Raw genomic sequence first — 22437 nt, 5'->3', positions numbered from 1 at the left:
ATCAGTTAAATTGAATTAATTAGATTAGTTAAATTGAACCCTAAACCTATACTCTATATCCTATATACTCTAATTTATATCATGCCTAAGTTGGCTCACAAATTATGCTCAAGAGATTTTTGTCAATTCTTTCTTATTATATTTTAATATTTTTGAATAGTGAAAATAAATAATGAATAGTATATTTGAACTTCTTGCAAGTTTAGAAATCCATAAGGACTAAAATGCGTGCAATTGGAGCTCTCTAGGTCCATCAATAGATTTTGACCAAAACTCACTAATGGACCTAGAGAACTCCGATTACGTCCATTTCAATTCCGGTGGATTTCTGATGTTGCAAGGAGTTCAAATACGCTATTCATTGTTTATTTTGACTTCCAGAAGATGCTAAAATATAATAAGAAAGAATCAGTAAAAAAAACTCCACGTTGGGCCTGATAAGACTCATATAAGACCCACGCATGAGGATTTTTGTCGATTCATCATTATTATAATTTTACACCTTCGTAGAAACCAAAATAAATAATGAATCAATTTCTGTCGATTTCTGAGGTTACAAAGAGTTCAAATATGCTATTTATTGATTATTTCGACTTCTCTAAATATACTAAAATGTTATCAAAAAATTAACTAATCTTTAAATGTCATGGGTCTGATACGATTTGTATATCAGACCTATGTTATGCATGCACGCATGAAAAAAAAAGAGAGGAAAGAGGAAAGAGGAAAGAGGAGAGGAATGGAAAAATAAGAGGACGTTTGGTTAAATGATGGGAATGACTATGAGTATGAGTTTGATAGTAGGGTGGAATAGGAATAAGAATGGAAATGAAACCCATCAAGTTATATGGGTTTGGTTGATTCCCATAAATCTAGTAATCATTCCCAAAATGTGATTCCCAAACTCACAATCCAAAAACTATCTTTTACTATCATTTCATTCTCTCATTCCCAAATTCATCAACCAAACACCCCCTAAGATTGGTTGTATGTATAAAAGAGAAGAATAGAAGAGAGAGTGAAAAATACATAGAAAGGAAAAGGTATTTGTCAGAAAGATAAAATAGAAAATGCATTTAAAAGGTGTATTATTTAATAAATATTAAATCTATATATGTCCTTTGGTAAATTGCCGAATCCATTATTAAGAATAATAATATATTAAAAGAAAATTTTTGATTAGCTATTAAATAATTAATTCACATATAAAATTTTAATAGTGTAGATGGTTAGGATCCATAGCTCTCATTGTGAGACTTGGGTTCGAATCCGACAACCAATGGTTAAATGGACCCCAACCATATGACAATCCGAGTCAACGGGTATCTGAACCCACCAACAAAATTTTTTACATCTGTAAAGAAAAACCTAAATGAACCACCCTAGCCCGACAACCTAGTTCAACGTATAACCGACCAGGTTATGAGAACAATGTAATTTAAAATTCTAAGACAATAAATAAATGATAATCCTTATTGACTATGACTATTCCGGATAAGGACCTGACTCCACGTAAATTTTCTATTATCTATCAAAATAAATTAAGAAATATGCGATAATCAATTTAAAATCTCAATATTCTTTGATTATATTTTACATTTAGAGGAAAAATTTCTTTAAATATATCACAACTATGGATGAAAACATAAGTACATAGATGATAACCTGAATATTTTATCATGGTGGCAAAAAAAATGAATATGTTCGCTCCAGCGCCCCCGCCAATCCGTCTCAGGACCAACACAAAGGAGGTAAATCACGAGCGACTACTAGTCTTTAGAATAATGATTAACACATAAGATAGTCATTTACCTCGACTTTGCCGAGATTCGAACCTTAGACCTCATGGTAGCAATACCTCATGCGCTAGTCACTAAACCGATCCGAGGAGACAAAAAACTAAGATAGGATAAACTTTTTAACGTGACTGGGCCCACCGCTTCGCGGCCCCATATCCAGAAACCCTGAAAGAATTTTTTGGAGAGCCTCAGTACTACGTATCCGACGGATAAAGAATTCATAAGAGGGCTCAAACTCGACACCTCGGTTAACATTACCCCAAATGAGGACTTTTTAATTGATAAGAATCTGCGCAGGCAGGGATTCGAACCTAGTACCTTAGTCAATGAATAACAACGTCATAACCAGATATTTTATCATGATACTATAGCTCCGGGGATAAAATCCCAAGACAACAGGATTATTATAGGGTGGTTCATGATGATTGATTTAGAAGAAAACCTAGTGCAATCTAATCAAAGCCTGTTTGATTTATATATAATTAAAGATAATAATTAAACTAGTTTGTTCCCCAAGACAACATAGCACAACACTCTATTTTGATATCTGCAGGAATCTACTACCATCATCGATTCATGGCCCAAAAACCATCATTCATTCATGTTATCATCCAAAATAAAATGCTAGATTTTGAAGTAAATTGTACAAGTCAAATTTGACGGCAAAAAATAGAAGTGTTATATAAAAAAGAAACATCTAAACAAGGTACTATATTGATCTATCAACTCAATATTTTAAGTTCAACAAGTAAAACTATGATTATCAGTAAGTAGTGATTGAAATTACCAACACTCAAAAAATAAATTACAGAATTGTGAATACCAAAAGAACCTCTGTAGTTATCAAACAATACCAATACCAACAAGACTTCAGATAACTTTGATAATCTTTGGGGATATATTTCTGTATCAAAGAACAAATAGCAGTTTGTATACTTGAAATGCTGAGTATATACTGAATTCATGATCAGGTAGAAATAACCATTTACCTGGAAAGTTTATGAATCATGTGGCCGGTGGTAGGAGGCAAGACCCTTTGTGTTTTAAGAGTATTGAAACAGCAGCATGTAGCCTGTAGCTCAACTCCAACAGACTTATAATGTAACAAAAACCCTTCTTCGACGACATGAAAAACTTACGATTGCATGCTTTATTAAATAGTAGATGCAAGGGCTTTCGATGGATTGAGCATAATATCAAATCCGTGTGTACATTTACACTACAAGCAGTGCCAAGAGCTGCTGAGACTACCACTGGTAAGGGCATTGTAAGGCAAGGAGCAAGAAAACCGCTTGAAAAACTGACAGGAACACCAAAAACTTTTTCAAAGGGATTGAACAAGATAGGATTTGGTGCTCATGCTCATTAGTTACTGCCTCCCTTCTGTTTGAGGGTGATTTTATCTCCAAGACTAAGGGCAATGCCTTGCGTCTTGCTTCTGATCCTGATGTAACCATTCAGCTTCCTGTCAGCCTGCTTCTCTACACTTATGTTGACCAGAGCATCCTCTCCAAACACACTCTTTGCATACAAGTTTGCAGCAAGGAATCCACAGTTCCCATCCAGAGAGGATCTGAAATAGAATAAAAAGAAGTAAAAGATATATCTTTCATAGTAAATGACCAGTAAGAATGATTCAAGTTCCAAAACAACTTACATAGGTGTGAGGCACTTCATGTTTGTTGACTTGATGATGTGATTCAGAAACTCCCTTTCGTCTTGTATTATTGTGTTCACTGCTACCTGTAATTTTAAATAATTTGTTCACATGCCAACATAACGCAAGCAATTAGACAAACAGACATGACGGCATATACTCAACCAAATTATCAGTTAATAAATAATCCCAATGCATAAATTAAACTAAAACTGAAAAGGATCTTGCCGAGAATTCATCAAAATTACAAACTATGATCTCAAAATAAAAAACTGGAGGTTAGAAAAAAGCATTTCCCTTTTGACAAATACACTTCAGCATTAGGATGAACATCAAGAAAATTTTACCTCACAAGATTTTTAAATCTTGTCAAAGAAAAAGAAAATTAGACTCTTCCCACAAATACTAGAATAAAAAAAAATCTTGAGACCTAACTTTCATTGAGTCAATCATTGAAAAATTCAGGATATGTGAAATATGTCAAGAACTATGTGATAAAATTTGATAGTTGCAATTGTTCTCACGAAATGAATCATCATAAGTGTGTCCCTAACAGTGAAATAAGATGCAATCATTCAGAAATTAAATAAGTCAATATCTGTATCTTGAAAGTGTAAACACAGTAAATTATATTAGTAGATGCATAATTAAGAAATCAATGATATCACTTGAAGAGAAATAATTACCTTGTTTTCCCACTCAAATTCTGCCCACATATTCCTGAATGTCACATCACTACAAGTAGCAGGAGATATGTAATCCATGATATCAATGTGGATGTCATTGAGGACGACAACAGTTCTCTCATGCACATTTGAAGTCTCATAGACAATATTGCCAAATATCACTCCTGTTTCTGTGGAAGAGACCTTTATATTAGCTCTGATTTGTTTGCTTGACTCTGGAGCTAGAGTATAATTTTGTGGCCGGTCTACAAGCTTGAGGTCTCCCATGGTTGCTAACTCCAAACATAGGTTCTGAAGGGTTTCCTTTGTTCGATTAATCACAGTGACATCAAGGACAATATCATAATGATGAACTGTCACAAAAGACTCAGCATAGACAGGATCACTAAATCCAGTGAGTTGAAGAATTCTGTTCAACTTATTTGCATCATCACCATCTTTCATAAATTCTCCAGTTGCACGTTTTAAGTCATCCTGAACTTCATCTTCTAACTCAAGCTGGCTCATGCCCTGTAAACATCAATCAGTAGAATAAAAGTGAAGGTAAAGATTTTATAGTTATAGCAACAATTTAGAACATATCAATAACTTCCAGTGTTTTTTAAATTTGTTTTGTATAGAATCAATCTAAAATATCCAGCATGAACACAAACAAAAAAAAATCTAATATTACATGTCAAGAACTAGGAGACAAAAATGATTTACAAGCAAGATCATAATTACGACAACTTTTAGCCAACCCCACCTAGTGGGATAAGGCTTGGTTGTTGTTGTATCATAATTACAACAACTTTAGCAAAGAAATTACCTAAAATGGCTAATCAAAGAAAGATATGCCAAATGTTTGGCTGTGAATGATCACTGGAACAGACTTATGTGGGTTCTTTTCCTTTTATGTTTGAAAAATGTAGAGCTAGCAGATTGTGCAAATAGAAGGACAACTGCTATCTATTCTTATTTCTCAAATTAATACAAAATTTTGACGTGCATTCGTTCTTCCAAGGAAACTACAGATGAATTCTTAAATGTAGGAAATAATGACATATGGCTAAACAAAGAAACTTCACAATTAACATATGTCAAATGTTTGGCTGTGATTGATGATCATAGGACCAGAGTTTTGTGGGTTCTTATCCTTTTTATATATGAAATATGTAGATCTAACAGACTGTGCAGATAAAAGGACAACGGGTAGCTATTTTTATTTCTCAAATTAATACAAAAATATTGCAAACATTCAGCTCTTCAGAAAACAAAGACGAATTATTAATGTAGGAAATAGTAACATAAAACCTTTTCAAACAATAATACTTTCAGTTAGTGACAGGCATTTTAGGTTGAATTCGAAAAGATTGTTGGGCATGCATCTACAATTTAATTAAGTAGGGAGTGACTTCATACTATCGCATGTTACTGCAATAACAAAGTCACTTAATGACAATACACATGAAGGTATATAATAAAAAATTCAAACTTTCACGAGTGCAGGAACAAAGTCAATTAATTAATCACATAAACTTGGACTGTCCATTTATGAAAACATACATGTTGACCCGAAACTCAAATTTCACATGGTCAAAGCCAACTATATGAAACAACACTAACAAGAAATTATCATCATCCTTGTAGTAATATATATGCTAAAGAAAATTTTCGATATCAGTGACAAATGAACCAAGCTCGGGCATGTTTAAGTACATGGTGTAAGCCTTTAAGAAACCTTGAAAATAAATATTCATGGTGTATGTCATTTGCTTAACAATATTTTGCTAACTGTGAGAATAAAATAAACTCAGAAACTTGAATATCAGTAAGAAACTAAAGGTTTTTAATTTAAAAGAACTAAAACTGCGTAAATGAGATGTAAAGGAAAAAAAACGGTAAAGGAATATCTAAGGTGAAGATATGGAATTGTTGTAAGATTTTCATATATTTATAATCTATTGTTCAATAAGCAATTATTTACAAAAAATAGCATTAATAAGAATAAAATTAAATGGTAAAATGAAGAGATCTTCTATAGTCATGTTTGGTAGTTGATTGCTTCTTAGGCTAAAAGAAAAGTTTTATAATACTCAGCTTATCAAGAGAATGTAGATGATCTTTCATTGTCAATCAAGAGAAATATATCTGAAGTGATTACCTTGCGACTCTTCAGATGGTAAAAATCAATAAGATCATCAGGCTGGGCATAGGAAATCTGGGCCTTAGCTTTAATCGCCTCATTTTCTTGGAATTGCTTCTCTGCAAGCATTGCTGCAAAACTCTGGCGACATGACTGCAAGCATATTTTCCTCACATCATCACCAGTGTTGCAGAGCAACCTTATACACAGCACAATCCTGTCATACGAATCGTTATCAATTGGGTGCGGAAGAAATGATGATTGCCCCAACTGCAACATAGAAGTCATGATTAGCAAAGCGTCAGTGCATGCTTTGTTTGCTTCAGCCTTTGATGGTTGGACCTCCTCCAATCTCAGAACAAGCTTAGTAAAAGTACAAGCAATAACTGCTCCTACAAAGAAGTCGCCAGACAAGATTAATGCCCTAAGATTTCCAGGTGAAGCCAAAGATCCAGGAAGAACTGTTGGCGCTGACAAAGCAGTTTCCAAGGCAGCACTTTGTGTTGCATATGTGCCATCTGCAAGAACCACAGGCCGTCTTGAAGAGACAGTAACAGAAGAATTAACCTGCTGGAGTTTCTTTGAAGCATCAGCTGTCTCCCCTTCCTCAGTGGCAGTGTAGAAGGGAATGTCTCCGAGACACTGCTTAATTGTAGCAATTCCACTCTCCACCTCTGAAAGCGAAAGGCAGTACTCACCAATGATCCACAGAGCACATGAGCAAACCCTTGCAGCACGAATCTGGTAAAACGTGTCAAGCAACCTAGTTATTACCGAAACCCTGAGCTTATGGTTTGTCTCAATTATCTCTCTCACGAAGAGAACAACATCGATAGCAGAAGCCACATTAGAATCTCCAAGGAAATCCATCAACAAATGAACGACTGTACTAGCAACCTGAGGGAACTTGATCGCGCATGAATGGATAGCCTGCACTAGCATCTGCCGGTATTCCCCATTTTTATCGAGTTCAGTGCTCTGGGTCTTTACAACTTCTTTCTTGAGTGTGAGCACCACCTCGTCAATGTTCCTCGAGGTGATCAGCTCAAGGGTAATGTCCAACGTCTTGCGCTTGATGTCAAGATTCGGACTTGATAGTGCACGGAGTACATCCATAATCATCTCCACCATGATCTCCCTATGTGACGTCTTCAGCTCGTTGAGACGATCAAGCACAATGAGTTTCACATTATTGTCACTCTGCGATTGTAGGAGCCGGCAGTAGGTGTTGGCAGCAGCCCTGATGGCTGTGGGGGCCGATGACAAGGAGACAAGGGTGCTGGCGCACTCGTAGACTACTGCTTCAGATGGGCAACTGAGGAGGGAGATGATGATCTTAATGTGCTTACCCTTCTCCCCTGGGTTAGCGCGGCAGACCTTGCGGATGAGGTCCAGAGCGGCCATATGGAGGAGGTCGCCCCAGTTGGCGACGTGGTCAGCTTGGGACAAGAGGTATGCGACCGCCCGCGGCTGGGCGCACGAGGCAAGCATAAGGAAGGCATTGCGTCGGGCAGAGAGGTCCTGCTCGGAGGACAGGGCCTTCTCGATCAGTTCAGGTGCATCAGGAAGCAACTGCTCCCCGGTCGGAAGGCGGTAGATGGCAGCGATGGCAAGGAGCGCGTGGCGGCGAATAAAGGGATGGCGATGATCGAGGTTGGTAAGGACGGAGGGGACAAGCGGCTCGAGGATCTCAGGCTCAGTTAGGCGGCAGAGGAAGCGCAGCGTGACGCCGCGGATGTACTCATTAGGGTGCTGCAAGTTGTTGCGGAGGTTCTGGCAGATGAGGATCATCTCCGGAAGCACGCGGCCACGGGCATCCGTCTTGTCGATTATCTCCAGGTAAAGGAGCAGCAGCTTCTGCACGGTGTGGTCCTCGGAGGGGAGGACGTAGCGGACGATGGTGATGAAGAGCTGGGGGAGGGATTCGCCGTTGAGGAGGAGCATGATGGCTTTCTTCAGAGCATCGATCTTGGCCTCCACGTCGTTGCCCTCGAGAGCCTCCTTGATCTCGTTGGCCATCGCCTGAGAGCTCTTGTCGAAGTGGATCAGCAGCGAGCACGACTTCTCCATCTTTGCTCCGACGCCTACTTCGCCGGGAAATTTCCTCAAACCCCTAGATCCGTGTTGGAGCAGGCGGGTCGGAACTGAGGGTAGTGAACAAAGGCAGGTAACGGGTGAGATCTGAAGATCAAATGGCTCCTGCACGAAATTGCGGACGAATTCCGGTGGAGATTTGGGTCGCCAGCGATGGGACGGTGGTCGGAAAGCTACGAAGGAGAGTGAGAAGCGAAGCGGAAGACTTTAGACTGGAGGTGGATCGAACGCTAAGACGCCTTTCTTTGTTTTTTTTTTTTTTTCCTTAGCTTTATTTCAATTGAGTTCAACCAACAATGACTTTTCCCCCAAATCAGATTAGAAGCCGATCTAATTGGATGTCAAGTGATTCGGGGGAGACAGTAACTACGCAGGTTCAAGGAAAAAAAAAGCGGGACTACCAGATCAGCGGTCCTAGAATTATTTCGATAATTGAATCGGGACCTCTCGATTATGAAATCACGCTCCTAGTTATGCTACGTCCTGAGAACAGTTTCTACTCAGGTTGAGGATATTATTACTGGGAGCGCAATATTTAATTTAAAAATGTGATATTATGATTAAAATTAAGTTAAATTTATTAATTTTCTTATCCTTTCCCAACTCGAGTATATTTTTATTTGTATTGCCTTATGTTTATTATTATACTTAGGCAGCGTTTGATTATGTGATAGGATTAGTGAGAGATTATAAATTTATATGATAGTAATCTTTTAATGAGGATATTTAGTAAAATATCATAAAATTATTTTTATTTGGTATGATTTTTATGATAAGGATAAAAGTCCAGATTATTAATTATATGTCTAAAATATCCCCAATATTAGTAATTTTTAGAGCAAGAAAAGTATCAAAGTAAAATAAAAATGTCCTTTGAATTAGTTATCAGACTTTCTGTTCAATTTGAGATTATTAATTTGAGATTGATTTTCCAGTTGATACAGTAATTTAATCAGGTTTTACAATTATCATTGTCTTTTTTAAAAACCAATCAAACATGAATTTAACTGTTTTACAATTATCATTGTCTTTTTTAAAAACCAATCAAACATGAATTTAACTTGTAATCCTATCCTAATCCACCAGATAAGGCCTTAATGTTTAGATTATGTTTCTACAAGATGTTTTCATCTAGAACAAATTTACAAATAAAAATCAAATTATTATTATTATTATTATTACTGCATCCCTATTTCTAAATTTATTTAATTGTACTTAATTTATATTTTTTTTATTTAACTAATAAATTGTTAGATTAGTATTTATTTCTATTGTACTATTATTCTATTTATTTATTTATTTTTAGTTATTAGTTCGTAAAATTTGTAATGTTATTCACCTCTTCTGACGTTGAGTTTGATCCTACATAAGACTCGGTAACTAAGTTAGTCCTGGTTAAATCAAATCAGTCCGACTTACAATCGAGCTCAAGTTAGGGTCAATCCTGAGGCATATCACCGGGGGCGATGGCCAAAGACTCCTGATTTTTAAGAGCCCTTAAATTTGACATGCATATGTAATATATATTATATATACTTAGATTGTTTTAATAAAAACTTAAAAAATATATATATTTGATTGAATTATTTTAATAAAGGTCTAAAAATATATATATTGTTGAATTGTTTTAAATAAAGGACAAAAATATATATTTTCTATTAACATTTTAAAAAAATCTAAAAAAGAAAAGAAAAAAAAAGAATGAACGTAAAATCTTTTTTTCTCTTTCCAATGTTTAATTTCTTGTACAATTCTTTCTTCATTAATTTGTTTATAGAAGTCATAAGACTCTAAAAGTAAAGTATGAATTAACGCTAATTTTCTCCCTTCTTCTCCTCTGAATCTCTTCTTATTAAATTAGAAAATTTATTAATTTTAGTTTTATCAACATCATCATTCATCAATATATATAAGTTACTTATTTATCTATATTTTTTTTTTATTGTCAATATTTAATATTAATTTTTAATATTGTATTGGAGTCAATATTTTATGATTTTTCTTATAGATTTAAAAGAGTTTAAATAAGTCATCCTAATTTTAATCATCAAATAGATTATATTGATTGCTTCAAGCACAAATCATGTTTTATTATTCTTTGACTATTTTTTTCACTGCTTGTGTTTGTTTCATTATTAGCTTTGTTGTTGGTTTTGTGTGTTTTATTTTTACACTTGAAATTTGTAGTACAAACATGTTTCTAAAAAAATATCTATCTTGGAGTTATAAAAGAAACAAAAAAAAAAAAAGTGGAACAGATTATTAAAACTCACAAAGGTGTTATTCGTAAGTTTTTTAAAACTAGCTCTTTAATTAAAGATTCAGTAGATGAATTAAGAAGAAAGTCAAGAAGAACTAAATGATCATGCAACAAATGAGTAGCAATCGAGGAATTAAGAAGAATTAAATGATCATGCAATCAACGAGCGGGAAGAATTGAGAGAAATGGCGAATGAGCAGGAAGAATTGAGAGAAAATGATGATAATGATTTGAATGTAAATGGCTTGATAATTTTATGTAGAAAAACTTAATTTTGAAGACCTTATTGATGATTTTACTTCTCAAAATATTAGAAGATATAGATTTTTTTAATAATTATTTCATACTTATTTTTTTTTTTGTATTTGTAGGTATTATACTTTTTAGAGAAGCTTAGGAAACATATTTTGTATACTGTTGCACTTTTTGAATAATCTTGAGAAATAAATTTTGTATGGAGTTTATCATATTTTAAATGAATATATTGATTTTTAAATTTTTTTTATTAAATTATATTCAAATTGTACGTTAGTATAGAGATCATTTTTCTCTTTTCGCCCAAGAGCCTCCAAAAGTCAAGGTTGGCCCTAGCTCAAGTCAAACCAAACTCTTGGTAGAGCTCGAGTTAGCCAATTCAACTCATAGTCGAGCTCAACACAAGTCAACCCGACTCCCAATCAAGCGTGAATCAATCCCACTAGGCTCAAGACTAAGCCAGAAGATGGAGCCATGCAATATTAGTCCAACTCAGACGTGTGGGAAATGTGGTGCAGACACGTTGCCAATGCATTGACGAATGAGTCGAGTATCATACAAACACGATCCAGACATGTGGGATGATGCACAAGATGTATGCGAAGTGTTGAGTAAGGACTATCTCCACCCTCCTAGGACAATATAAAAGGGTGCATACTCACCCAGGCATAGGTACATGCACAACATGTTATTCTCTTTTTGTTTACTTCTCTTTTATCGGTTGGATCGAAAGCGCTAGAGGGGGGGGGGGGGGGGGAATAGCGCTCGTGGCTATTTCGTTCATTTCGGAAAACTCAAAATAATGCAACGGAATAAAGACAAGAAACCAACGCAATCGCTAACAAGTTTCTTTTACTTGGTTCGGAACCTGTGGCGACTCCTACTCCAAGGCCCATGCTCGTTGAACATTTACTTTGGGCAATCACTATAAGCTCGGAAGGTTACAATTCATATTTACAATATTAAACAATAATGAAATTATACCGACAATGAAAACATTAATCTTGAAGCTTCTGGTTGTTGGAGACTTGTTGCAGCTTCGCTGGATCATTCTTTGAGCAGCACACGGAAGAAGGGTTGTCAAATTATGTTGTACCCTTGATGCTGCTCAAACTGGGATTAAGTAGCCCGTGGAGGCCACCTCTAAGCCCATGGAGGGTGCCCATAACCCCGTCGATTCTGCAACGTGGATAAGCCCTGACTTCTTCGTCGCTTATTTGCCCGAGGGCGCCTCCAATAGCATGGAGGGCGCCCTCTGCCCTGCTGCACGGAGGTGTTCGGCTAGTGCACCCGAGGCACCTCCAAGCTCCATGGAGGGCACCTTGGGTACTGTTCATCCGAGGCTTTACATCTTTTTGCTCCCTGCAAGATGTGCTAGTCCAAAATATAAAATATATCCTACAAGACAGAGTTAGACATAATACAATAAGGTTAAGATAAATATCGACAGTTATCGGACTGTCCAGTTCTGACTTCGGATTTCCAACCGGAAACCCTAGGTTGAACCGACGCCTACTGCTCCCTCACCGGGGAACGCGTCCTCACTTACTCCACTCAGGAGAGTTTACCTGTTGCCAGTTGATCCTCCAGACCAACTAGACTTTTGCTCAGCATCTGAAACTTCAGGTCTTCATGTTGGACGTCTGCTACATGACCCGTCCAGTCTTTCACCCGGTTCGCGACACCAGGATTTCAACCTAGGGTTACCACCCCCTAGAATTTTGCCCGAAACTCTCGACCCACCAAGATTTTCTGCTTAGGGTTACCACCTCCTAGAGTTTTCCCTTTGCCTAACCGCAGCTAGGACTTTTCCTCACTTAGGGTTACCACCCTCTAGGGTTTTCCACCTGTCTAACCGTAGCTAGGACTTTTGCCCAAGTACCCTTAGGACTTTCCTGCAAACTCATTCAAACACATTAGATAACAAAACAACTTAACTTTGGCCCCTTTGACATAATCAAAACACAGTTCCATCATCGGATGCTTCCTTCATCAACAATCTCCTTCTTTTTTATTATGGCAAACGGTTCGAAGTTAAGTAAAACATAACAATAAAATGAAGGAATTTAAGCATAAGTATCATGAGCATAAATACAATAATTTTGGAAAAAAAACTTTGTGCTTCCCCTTATGCTTCCTCTTTTTTAAATTCTTAACTTTGACTTCTCTCTCCCCTTTTGACATAAATAAAAAAACATACTAAGTAAAGAGAAGGTTGTAAAAAAAATTTATTATTTTTAATTTTAAGCTCCCCCTAAAGGGTAGCACTCAGTGAAATTTAGCTTTGAAAATAATTTCTTTTAAAAAACTTAACTAAAGTAGAGAATTTTTGAAAATACTTAGTTTTTTCAAAAAAACTTAGATAAACGTAAATTTTGAAACCGCCATAGCCTTTCCAAAGAAGATTTAACTAAATTTTTAGTTTTGAAAATACTTAGATTAAAAAAATACTTTGATGAATTTAGTACTTTTAAAACTTAACTTTAAAAAGCCTTGATAAAAAGCTTAGTTTTCAAAATAAGTTAATTAAAAACTTAGTTTTTAAAAAGACTTTGATAAATTTAAAAACTTAATTAGGAGTACTTAAAAAAATTTGATAATAGCTTTAGCCAAAAAAAAAAAAAAATTGATAAAAACTTAACTTTAAAACTATTTTGATAAAAAAAAACTTTAACAAATACTTAGTTTTAAAAAAAAAACTTCCTTTTTCAAAAATATTTTGAACTTTTTAACTAAAACAATGTTTTAACAAAATAAAAATAAAAAATTAAAGTCTTTAAATTTCTTTGCACTCCCCCTTAATTAATGCTAAGAATATTTGAGGGTTCTAGAGTTAAAGTATGTAAATTAAAAAAACATAAATGTTATTATTTATATTTATTTTCCTAATTTTTCATCTCATTCATTTGTTATCAAACATGTTCAGCTTATGAGTGAGTGTGAGGGAGTTAACTTTATTTCAATTTTAGCAATATTAAAAATATTGAAATTGAGATTTAAAATTTAAGTTTGAATTTCCAATGAGTTTGAATTTAAAATATGAGTAAATATTTAATTTTTTTGAATATTTTGAAAATATATTAATTAAGTTTGAAATTATAATCTTACCTATTAACTATTATTAAGATTTTAAAAAATTAAATATGATTTAAAAATTAATTATCATTAAGATTTTCAAAAATTAAATATGATTTGAAACTTAATTATCATTAATATTTGAAAAATTAAATATGAATTGACAATTAATTTTTGTAAATAATGATTTTGAATTTTGAAATTATATAAAAATAATAATTATAATTTATTTTGATTGAAATTAATTAGCCTTTTGAAATTAATTATGATTTGAACTTAATAATAATTAACTTTTTGAAATTAATTATGATTTTGAAATTAATTAAGTTAACTTAATTGAATTAATTAACTTGGGTATGATTAACTACTTTAAACCTAAGTCCATCTCACCCTTTTCTAGATTTTCAATCAGGAAGTCTTAATAGATTTGTGAGATGGTTAATTTAATTTTCAATTTAAATTATCATCTAAGGATTGATTTACATTTGAGTTGGACTCAAGTTTTACAGTTAGTCAATTAAATAACTATTTCAATGATTGGCTTCCAAGCTGTGGCGAGACACTAGACCTTCTTGGGTATGAGATCATCCACCATTTCTAGACAAAACCTTCAAAGAAATTGGATATTTAATTTTTTTTTTCTGAACCCCCTAGGTCTAACTAGTCAAGTGTGAATCAAGCCTAGGTTCTTATCTAACCATTCTAGATTATATAATTAATAATCATGATTGACATTTATCAATTTAGCATATGCATGGTCATGGATCAACCAAGTCAAGCAATTCATTAGTTAAGTTAACAAGTTTAAGTTAACTTTTGAGTTTTAATTTGATTTAGTTTAGATCTAAGTTAATTGAATTTAATGTTAGATTTAAGTTAGATTATATTTTAGTTTAGGTTAGATCTTGTTTAAGTTTGTTTTATAATTAAAAGGTACTTAATTATAACTTGGTTTGTAGGGTTTAAGTTTTACCTTAGACTTGTAACACAACTCTAGATCTTGTGGATTAGTTAAATTATTAATAATATTTTCTAACTTATATATTTTATCTTTTAAAATATTACTTTGTTTCTCTAATTTTCTAAAAGTTAATTTCTTATGTTTATTAAATAATTTTGAGTTATTCTTATTTAGATTTGAATCAAATTTATTCATTGCATTATTAGCATGCATATCTAATTTTCTAAAGAAATATATACTAGAGTAAGTGGAATTAGTTAGGGGGCAAACATACGTTGCAAAAATTAGATTTTCACGTAATATAAATTTACTTACCTTGATTTCTTCCCCTGGATTTTTGGGTCTTCTTTATAGACATTTACTTTTGCAGTGACTCATTCATTTGCACTTGGAGCATTCAATGTGCTTCTTCCCTTTCCGAATCAATTTCTCCTTCTTCTCCGGTTGTGCCGGTCGAATCTTACGAGTAAGGCACTTGTTTCTATAGTGCCCTCTCTCCCTACACTAAAACAAGTTGTGTGAAATTTATAATTTGAATTTACAATTTTACCTTTTAGATCCATGATAGGATTCTCCCTCTTGACTGTTACCATCTCGAATTCGGACTCAGATTATGTTGGATCGTGAAGAATTGATAGAGGGGGGGTGAATATCAATAAAGATTTGCATAAATAGTAAGCACAGCGGAAAAAGAATAAGCAAGAAAAGAGCAAGGCTAACACAAGTAATTTTTACTTGGTTCTGAGCCTTTGGCGACTCCTACTCCAAAGCCCGCACACAAGGGTGCTTTCGATGGACAATGCACTAGCAATTCGAATAAGTTTTTACAAATTAAAAGTATAGGAAATGCTAAAAGAAATGAAGTTCCGACAATAATAAAAATAAACGAAAGAACACGTTGTCGGAGAAGCTTCAACGTCGCAGGAGCACAGGAGAGCAGTTCTTCAGTGTTTTTTTGAGTTGATGTTCTGGCTCTAGCCTTGACCCTCCTTATATAGGAGGTTCGGGGCGCCCGCAACCCTTCGAGGCACCCTGAAGTGACGTAGTCAAGCCAACCAGCGAACTCCACGTGGCACAGCGACATTGGGGATAAAACTTTGCCTCCGAGCGCCTGGATACCTCCCGAGTGCCCGCGTACCTTCCGGGCGCCCGGACCTTGATTTCCAGCAGCTTCCTTCCTACAATAAAATGTTAGTCGGAGATACTTATATCTCCTGCAAAACAGATTATTAGCACAGCTCATAGTTTAACAGAAAGAGTATTAATTAGCTTCCGTCTCTCCGAGACCGGAATCTAGTCAAGATCTCGACTTAGAGTTCCGAAATGGTTCTAAGTCGGATCGGCTCCTAAGTTTCCTTCCAGGGAACGCGTCCTCACAGTCACTCCCCTCCAGTGACTTACCTTTACTTACCTGCCAGCTATCTGTTAGGATCGACGGTCGCGGCTAGAGAACGGGGGTGTGAATAGCCGACCCCAAATTTGCGTTTCTTTCTACAAATCAAGTTAGCACAGCGGAAAAATAACAACAGAAACGTAAATGGAGAATTCAAACCTCAAGCACAGCGATGTAACGAGGTTCGGAGATGAAACTCCTACTCCTCGGCGTGTCCGTAAGGTGGACGAAGCCTATCAATCCGTCGGTGGATGAGACCCCGGAAAACCGGCTAATATGAACTCCTTCTGGGTGGAGAAACCTCGCCACAATAACTCTTGCAACAGCAAGATAGAAGTACACAAAATACAAAGAAGCACAAGACAATATGAATGTAAAACAAACAAGCTTGCCTTCTCGTCTGGAGATCCGTTGATGAAGCAGTAGCTTCACGGATGCCAGCAGCAGGGAAGCTCACGCGAAGCTTCAAGAAGTACGAGCTCAGCAAAGCTCGCAGAAGGAACCTGGAAGAACTTGCATAAGCAAGAAGAAAATCCTGTAGAGTTGCTCGACTCTTTATATAGCTAACCTGCAAACCTGTGAAGGCAGAAGAAGACACAGAAGACTGAGATCTAGCCGTTGTCACTCACAACGGCTAGGCCTGGACCGATCGGGCTCCAACCTGATCGGTCCACACTGTCCCTGATCAGTCTTGGGACCGATCAGGCTAAGCCTGGACCGATCAGGCTATGTCCTGATCGGTCCAAGAGGAGTCTGATCGGTCCCTGGACCGATCAGCCTTTCTCCTTCTTCTCTTCTGTTTGCTTCCTGATCGGTCTTCAAACCGATCAGATAATCCACAGAAGCATTCTGTTTGGTTACTGATCAGTCACCAGACCGATCAGCCGTATCACTGGATCGGTCCCCAGATCGATCCAGAGCTTGGTTTTTCCCCCAAGTCTCTCACACCAACATCCGGTCAACCTTGACCTGTTGGTACATCATGCTTAGCATCCGGTCACTCCCTTGACCTGCTAAGACTCCCCACCAAGTGTCCGGTCAATCCCTTTGACCTACTTGGACTTTTCTCTTCGTGCCAAGTATCTGATCACTCCCTTGACCTACTTGACCTTCTCAACACCAGATGTCCGATCATCCTTGATCCATCTGGATTTTTCCTTGCCCAGCTTCACTCACCAGGACTTTCACCTAGCTTCACTCACTAGGGTTTTAACCTGGCTTCACTCACCAGGATTTCCAATCTGCCTGGCTTCACTCACCAGGACTTCCAAACTGCCTAGCTTCACTCACTAGGACTTTTACCTGGCTTCACTCACCAGGATTTCTCCGTCTGCCTGGCTTCACTCACCAGGACTTTCACCTGGCTTCACTCACCAGGATTTTCTATCTGCCTTCCTGGTCTAGAGAACGAGCTACCGAGCCCTCTCTGACCTAGTCCGGAGAACGAGCTACCGAGCCCTCTCTGACTTCGTCCGGTCCAGAGAACGAGCTACCAAGCCCTCTCTGACCTAGTCCGGAGAACGAGCTACTGAGCCCTCTCCGACTTCCACATCCGGTCCAGAGAACGAGCTACCGAGCCCTCTCTGACCATAGTCCGGAGAACGAGCTACCGAGCCCTCTCCGACTCCATCAGGTCCAGAGAACGAGCTACCGAGCCCTCTCTGACCACAGTCCGGAGAACGAGCTACCAAACCCTCTCCGACTTCCACATGCCAAGCTTCCATACTTGGACTTCTCCGTGCCAAGTCCCTGCTTGGACTTTTCCCATGCCAAGCTCCCTGCTTGGACTTTCTCGTACCAAGTCTCCATACTTGGACTTTTCCCGTGCCAAGCTCCCTGCTTGGACTTCTCGAAATAGATTAACTCAAGTCGGGTCAACCAGGTCAACCTTGACCAAGGGTTGCACCCACAACCTCCCAAGTTTTCCAATATTCTTGTCAAACATCAAGATACAACTCTTCTATTCTCATCAAACATCAGAATAGAACTTTTCTATTCTCGTCAAACATCATAATAGAACTTTTCTATTCTCGTCAAACATCAAAATACAACTCGAGTCAGGTCAACTCGAGTCAGGTCAACCTTGACCTAAGGTTGCACCAACAATCTCCCCCTTTTTGATGTTTGACAAAACCATAATCAAGTTAGGTTAAACTGATAACCTAACTTAGGTTTTCCAATGTTCTTCCTTGAACATTCTTTGGACATTCTCCCATTCTCCCCCTTTTTGACACACATCAAAAAAGAGTGAATCAAGGTCAAGAGTTTCTTCCTAATGAAAGTCCCATACCTTTCATTGAAACTCTTAATTTCTCCCTTGATACTAAGGTCAACAGTTAACTTAGTGATAATCCCATATCACTCAAGTCTTTAGGAGTAAAAACTCCCCCTAAAGGTCAGCTCCCCCTTGACCAGTAGTAAAACTTCCCCTAAAGGTCAACTCCCCCTTGACCATTGCACCAACAATGTCTTGGAGAGTTTCAAACCTTTAGAAATCTAAACCACCAACTTCCATTTTCAAATCTTGATACAAAGTTCAAAAGATTTTGAAATAACTCAAAGTTAATCAATCTTTGTATCAACTTACTCAATGATGAATGCTATCACTAGAAAAGCTTCATCAAGGTTTTTCAAATCAACTTTGAAATGATTTTAGACCATTTAATTTGGAACCACAATCTTAGGACTAAATGTACATGACTTGTACACAAGCTTTCCCTATGATCCTCAATTTCGAATTAGGCTCATCTAGGTACAAGAACTATGCACCTTGATCCTAACTCATGATCCTAATATCTCACACACATCTAAGGTGTATCAAACACATCCAAGTCAATTTTGATGTGAGATATGGGTTTAGGTCATCTTAGGCTAAATTCTCATGCATTTTCTAAACAACAATTTGATCTCCATATCAAATTGTGTTTTTGTCCTTAAATCAAATTAATTGATTATAAATGCAAAAGATGATGACATGGCATATAATGATATCATAAGTAAAAACATGTGCTAATGTCATGATGTCATGGCATAAAGTATGAAACTTAAATAGAGCATGACATTTAACTAACCTAAGCATTATCATGACATTTCAAATGATAATAAATTAAATATGATGTCATGACATGGCATATGGCAAACAATATATGGCAAATAACATGTAAGGGTATAGAAGATACCTAATTCTAGCCTTAATTGCCATTTTTGATAGTTTTGATCATTTTGTCATAGGTTCTATATTCCTAAGTGTAATAGACCTAGCATCTTATACCAAAGATTTTTAGATCACTATGTGCCAATTAGATTGACTCTAGACAACTCCTCAAATATGATTGGCACATCCTAATCACCTTAGGAATAACTTTTCATTTCATTTTCAAGGCTTGATTACACCTTGAAAATTCCTAAAGTGCCACCTTTTGCCATGATTAGGTTAACTACCTATTCAAGTAAGGTTGGCACACCCTAAACCATCTAGCGTGATAGAATCACGCTCCTAGAAACCCAATACATATTTGAGCTCATTGGGTTCACTAAATATTCACTAGGGATGACTTCCCTAGCAACCCTCCTAATGACCCTCCTAGGCTTTAAAGCCTTGGTTATTTGGGACTCATCAAGATCAACTCTAGGGGTGACTCCCCTTGTGACCTTGGTGATGGTCTTTCTAGCTCTAGGTCTTGTTCCATAATCGAATGGAACATTATGATAAGTGGGCTTTGATTTTTGACCCTTAGGCCCTTGAGTTGACTTCTCTAAATTCTTAAGGGTCTTTTCTAAATTGTCAAGTCTTGACCTCAAGACTTGATTTTCCTTTTCTAATACCTCAAGTTTTAATTTGTCATTTATCTTTGAGGTATTCCTAGGCATATGTCTAGTTGTTTTGGGATTTCTACCTAGGTTTTCCTTAACCTTAGATGAGTTAATTCTAGGGTTGGTTTTTCTAGTATTGTCCTTATCTAGGCTAACATGTTTGGCACCTAAGCACGTGTATCGGTTACTATAGTTATCATGCTTATTATTATTGACAATAGCAATAAGGCTACTAGCATGCATCCTACTAGAATTGCAAGAATGTGCCTTAGAGATTACCTTAGGGTTTACCTTAGCTCCCCCTATAGACATGCTCGGTCTCTTGTCCTTGTGAGATTGCCTCCCCCTCGGACATTGGCTCCTATAGTGTCCCCTTTGCTTGCATTGGAAGCACACCACGTGCTCCTTACCCTTGCGTATCGGGACTCCGACTTTCTTGACCTTTGGCGCCGGTGAAGTCTTCCTAATCCTCCTTGGACATATACTCTTGTAATGCCCAAATTCCCTACACTCAAAGCACATTATATGTAATTTACAAGAAATTAAATTGCTTGAGTTACCTAGGGTTGAGGATGGTTGTATGCTTTCTTTTTCATCCCTTCCGGAAGTAGAGGCTTCTTCTTCTTGCTCCAATCTTGAAGAAGAACTCTCCTCCTCTTCTTCCTTAGATGTTGAGTAGCCCTCAACTTCTAATTCCTTACCTCCATGAAGTGAGCTACTTGACTCACTTGACTCCTCTTCATGACTTGAATTGGAGCTTCCCTCATGGAACTTGACCAAGTTGTTCCACAATTCCTTGGCATTGTTGTAACCACCTATCTTACACAAGATATCGTTAGGTAATGAGAATTCAAAATTTTTCATTACCTCGTCGTTGATTGTGGATTGGTGGATTTGTTCCTTCGTCCACTTCTTCTTCTCGAGAGGTTCTCCTCCTTTATCCATCGGAGGAATAAAACCTACTTGTACACAATTCCAATTTTCTAGGTTAGTCATAAGAAAATACCTCATTCTTACCTTCCAATACGCGAAGTCGTCGCGATCGTAGAAAGGTGGAATCGTGATGTCTTCTCCAAGTAGATCCATTCTCTAGCTTGTGCTCCCCCGGGTGTTAATCCGACGAAGAGCAACCTTGCTCTGATACCACTTGTTAGGATCGACGGTCGCGGCTAGAGAGGGGGGGTGTGAATAGCCGACCCCAAATTTGCGTTTCTTTCTACAAATCAAGTTAGCATAGCGGAAAAATAACAACAAAAACGTAAATGGAGAATTCAAACCTCAAGCACAGCGATGTAACGAGGTTCGGAGATGAAACTCCTACTCCTCGACGTGTCCGTAAGGTGGACGAAGCCTATCAATCCATCGGTGGATGAGACCCCGGAAAACCGGCTAATATGAACTCCTTCTGGGTGGAGAAACCTCGCCACAATAACTCTTGCAACAGCAAGATAGAAGTACACAAAATACAAAGAAGCACAAGACAATATGAATGTAAAACAAACAAGCTTGCCTTCTCGTCTGGAGATCCGTTGATGAAGCAGCAGCTTCACGGATGCCAGCAGCAGGGAAGCTCACGCGAAGCTTCAAGAAGTACGAGCTCAGCAAAGCTCGCAGAAGGAACCTGGAAGAACTTGCATAAGCAAGAAGAAGATCCTGTAGAGTCGCTCGACTCTTTATATAGCTAACCTGCAAACCTGTGAAGGCAGAAGAAAACACAGAAGACTGAGATCTAGCCGTTGTCACTCACAACGGCTAGGCCTGGACCGATCGGGCTCCAACCTGATCGGTCCACACTGTCCCTGATCGGTCTTGGGACCGATCAGGCTATGTCCTGATCGGTCCAAGAGGAGTCTGATCGGTCCCTGGACCGATCAGCCTTTCTCCTTCTTCTCTTCTGTTTGCTTCCTGATCGGTCTTCAAACCGATCAGATAATCCACAGAAGCATTCTGTTTGGTTACTGATCGGTCACCAGACCGATCAGCCGTATCACTGGATCGGTCCCCAGATCGATCCAGAGCTTGGTTTTTTCCCCCAAGTCTCTCACACCAACATCCGGTCAACCTTGACCTGTTGGTACATCATGCTTAGCATCCGGTCACTCCCTTGACCTGCTAAGACTCTCCACCAAGTGTCCGGTCAATCCCTTTGACCTACTTGGACTTTTCTCTTCGTGCCAAGTATCTGATCACTCCCTTGACCTACTTGACCTTCTCAACACCAAATGTCCGATCATCCTTGATCCATCTGGATTTTTCCTTGCCCAGCTTCACTCACCAGGACTTTCACCTAGCTTCACTCACTAGGGTTTTAACCTGGCT

General features: G+C 37.4%; 1 protein-coding gene across 2 annotated transcripts; it reads right to left on the bottom strand.

The window, feature by feature from the left end:
• Positions 1-2482: 2482 nt before the first annotated feature.
• On the bottom strand, positions 2483-8620 carry LOC122010326 (coatomer subunit beta-1-like). Of its 2 annotated transcripts, XR_006119850.1 has the most exons (5): positions 6286-8620; positions 4143-4652; positions 3457-3542; positions 2789-3372; positions 2483-2703 (listed from the first exon to the last, which is right to left on the bottom strand). XR_006119850.1 is itself a non-coding variant. In XM_042566817.1 (4 exons), the coding sequence occupies exons 1-4, from the start codon at positions 8335-8337 to the stop codon at positions 3165-3167; spliced, it is 2856 nt and encodes a 951-aa protein (XP_042422751.1). In that variant the 5' UTR covers positions 8338-8620; the 3' UTR covers positions 2483-3164. The 2 variants fall into 2 exon arrangements, 1 of the variants encoding a protein (XP_042422751.1); XM_042566817.1 differs by having other exon boundaries at positions 2483-3372.
• Between the last annotated feature and the right edge of the window lie 13817 nt (positions 8621-22437).

This window comes from Zingiber officinale, chromosome 8A (genome assembly GCF_018446385.1).
Source record: "Zingiber officinale cultivar Zhangliang chromosome 8A, Zo_v1.1, whole genome shotgun sequence".
Taxonomy (NCBI): domain Eukaryota; kingdom Viridiplantae; phylum Streptophyta; class Magnoliopsida; order Zingiberales; family Zingiberaceae; genus Zingiber; species Zingiber officinale.
This window is presented reverse-complemented; position numbering and strand designations above follow the sequence as displayed.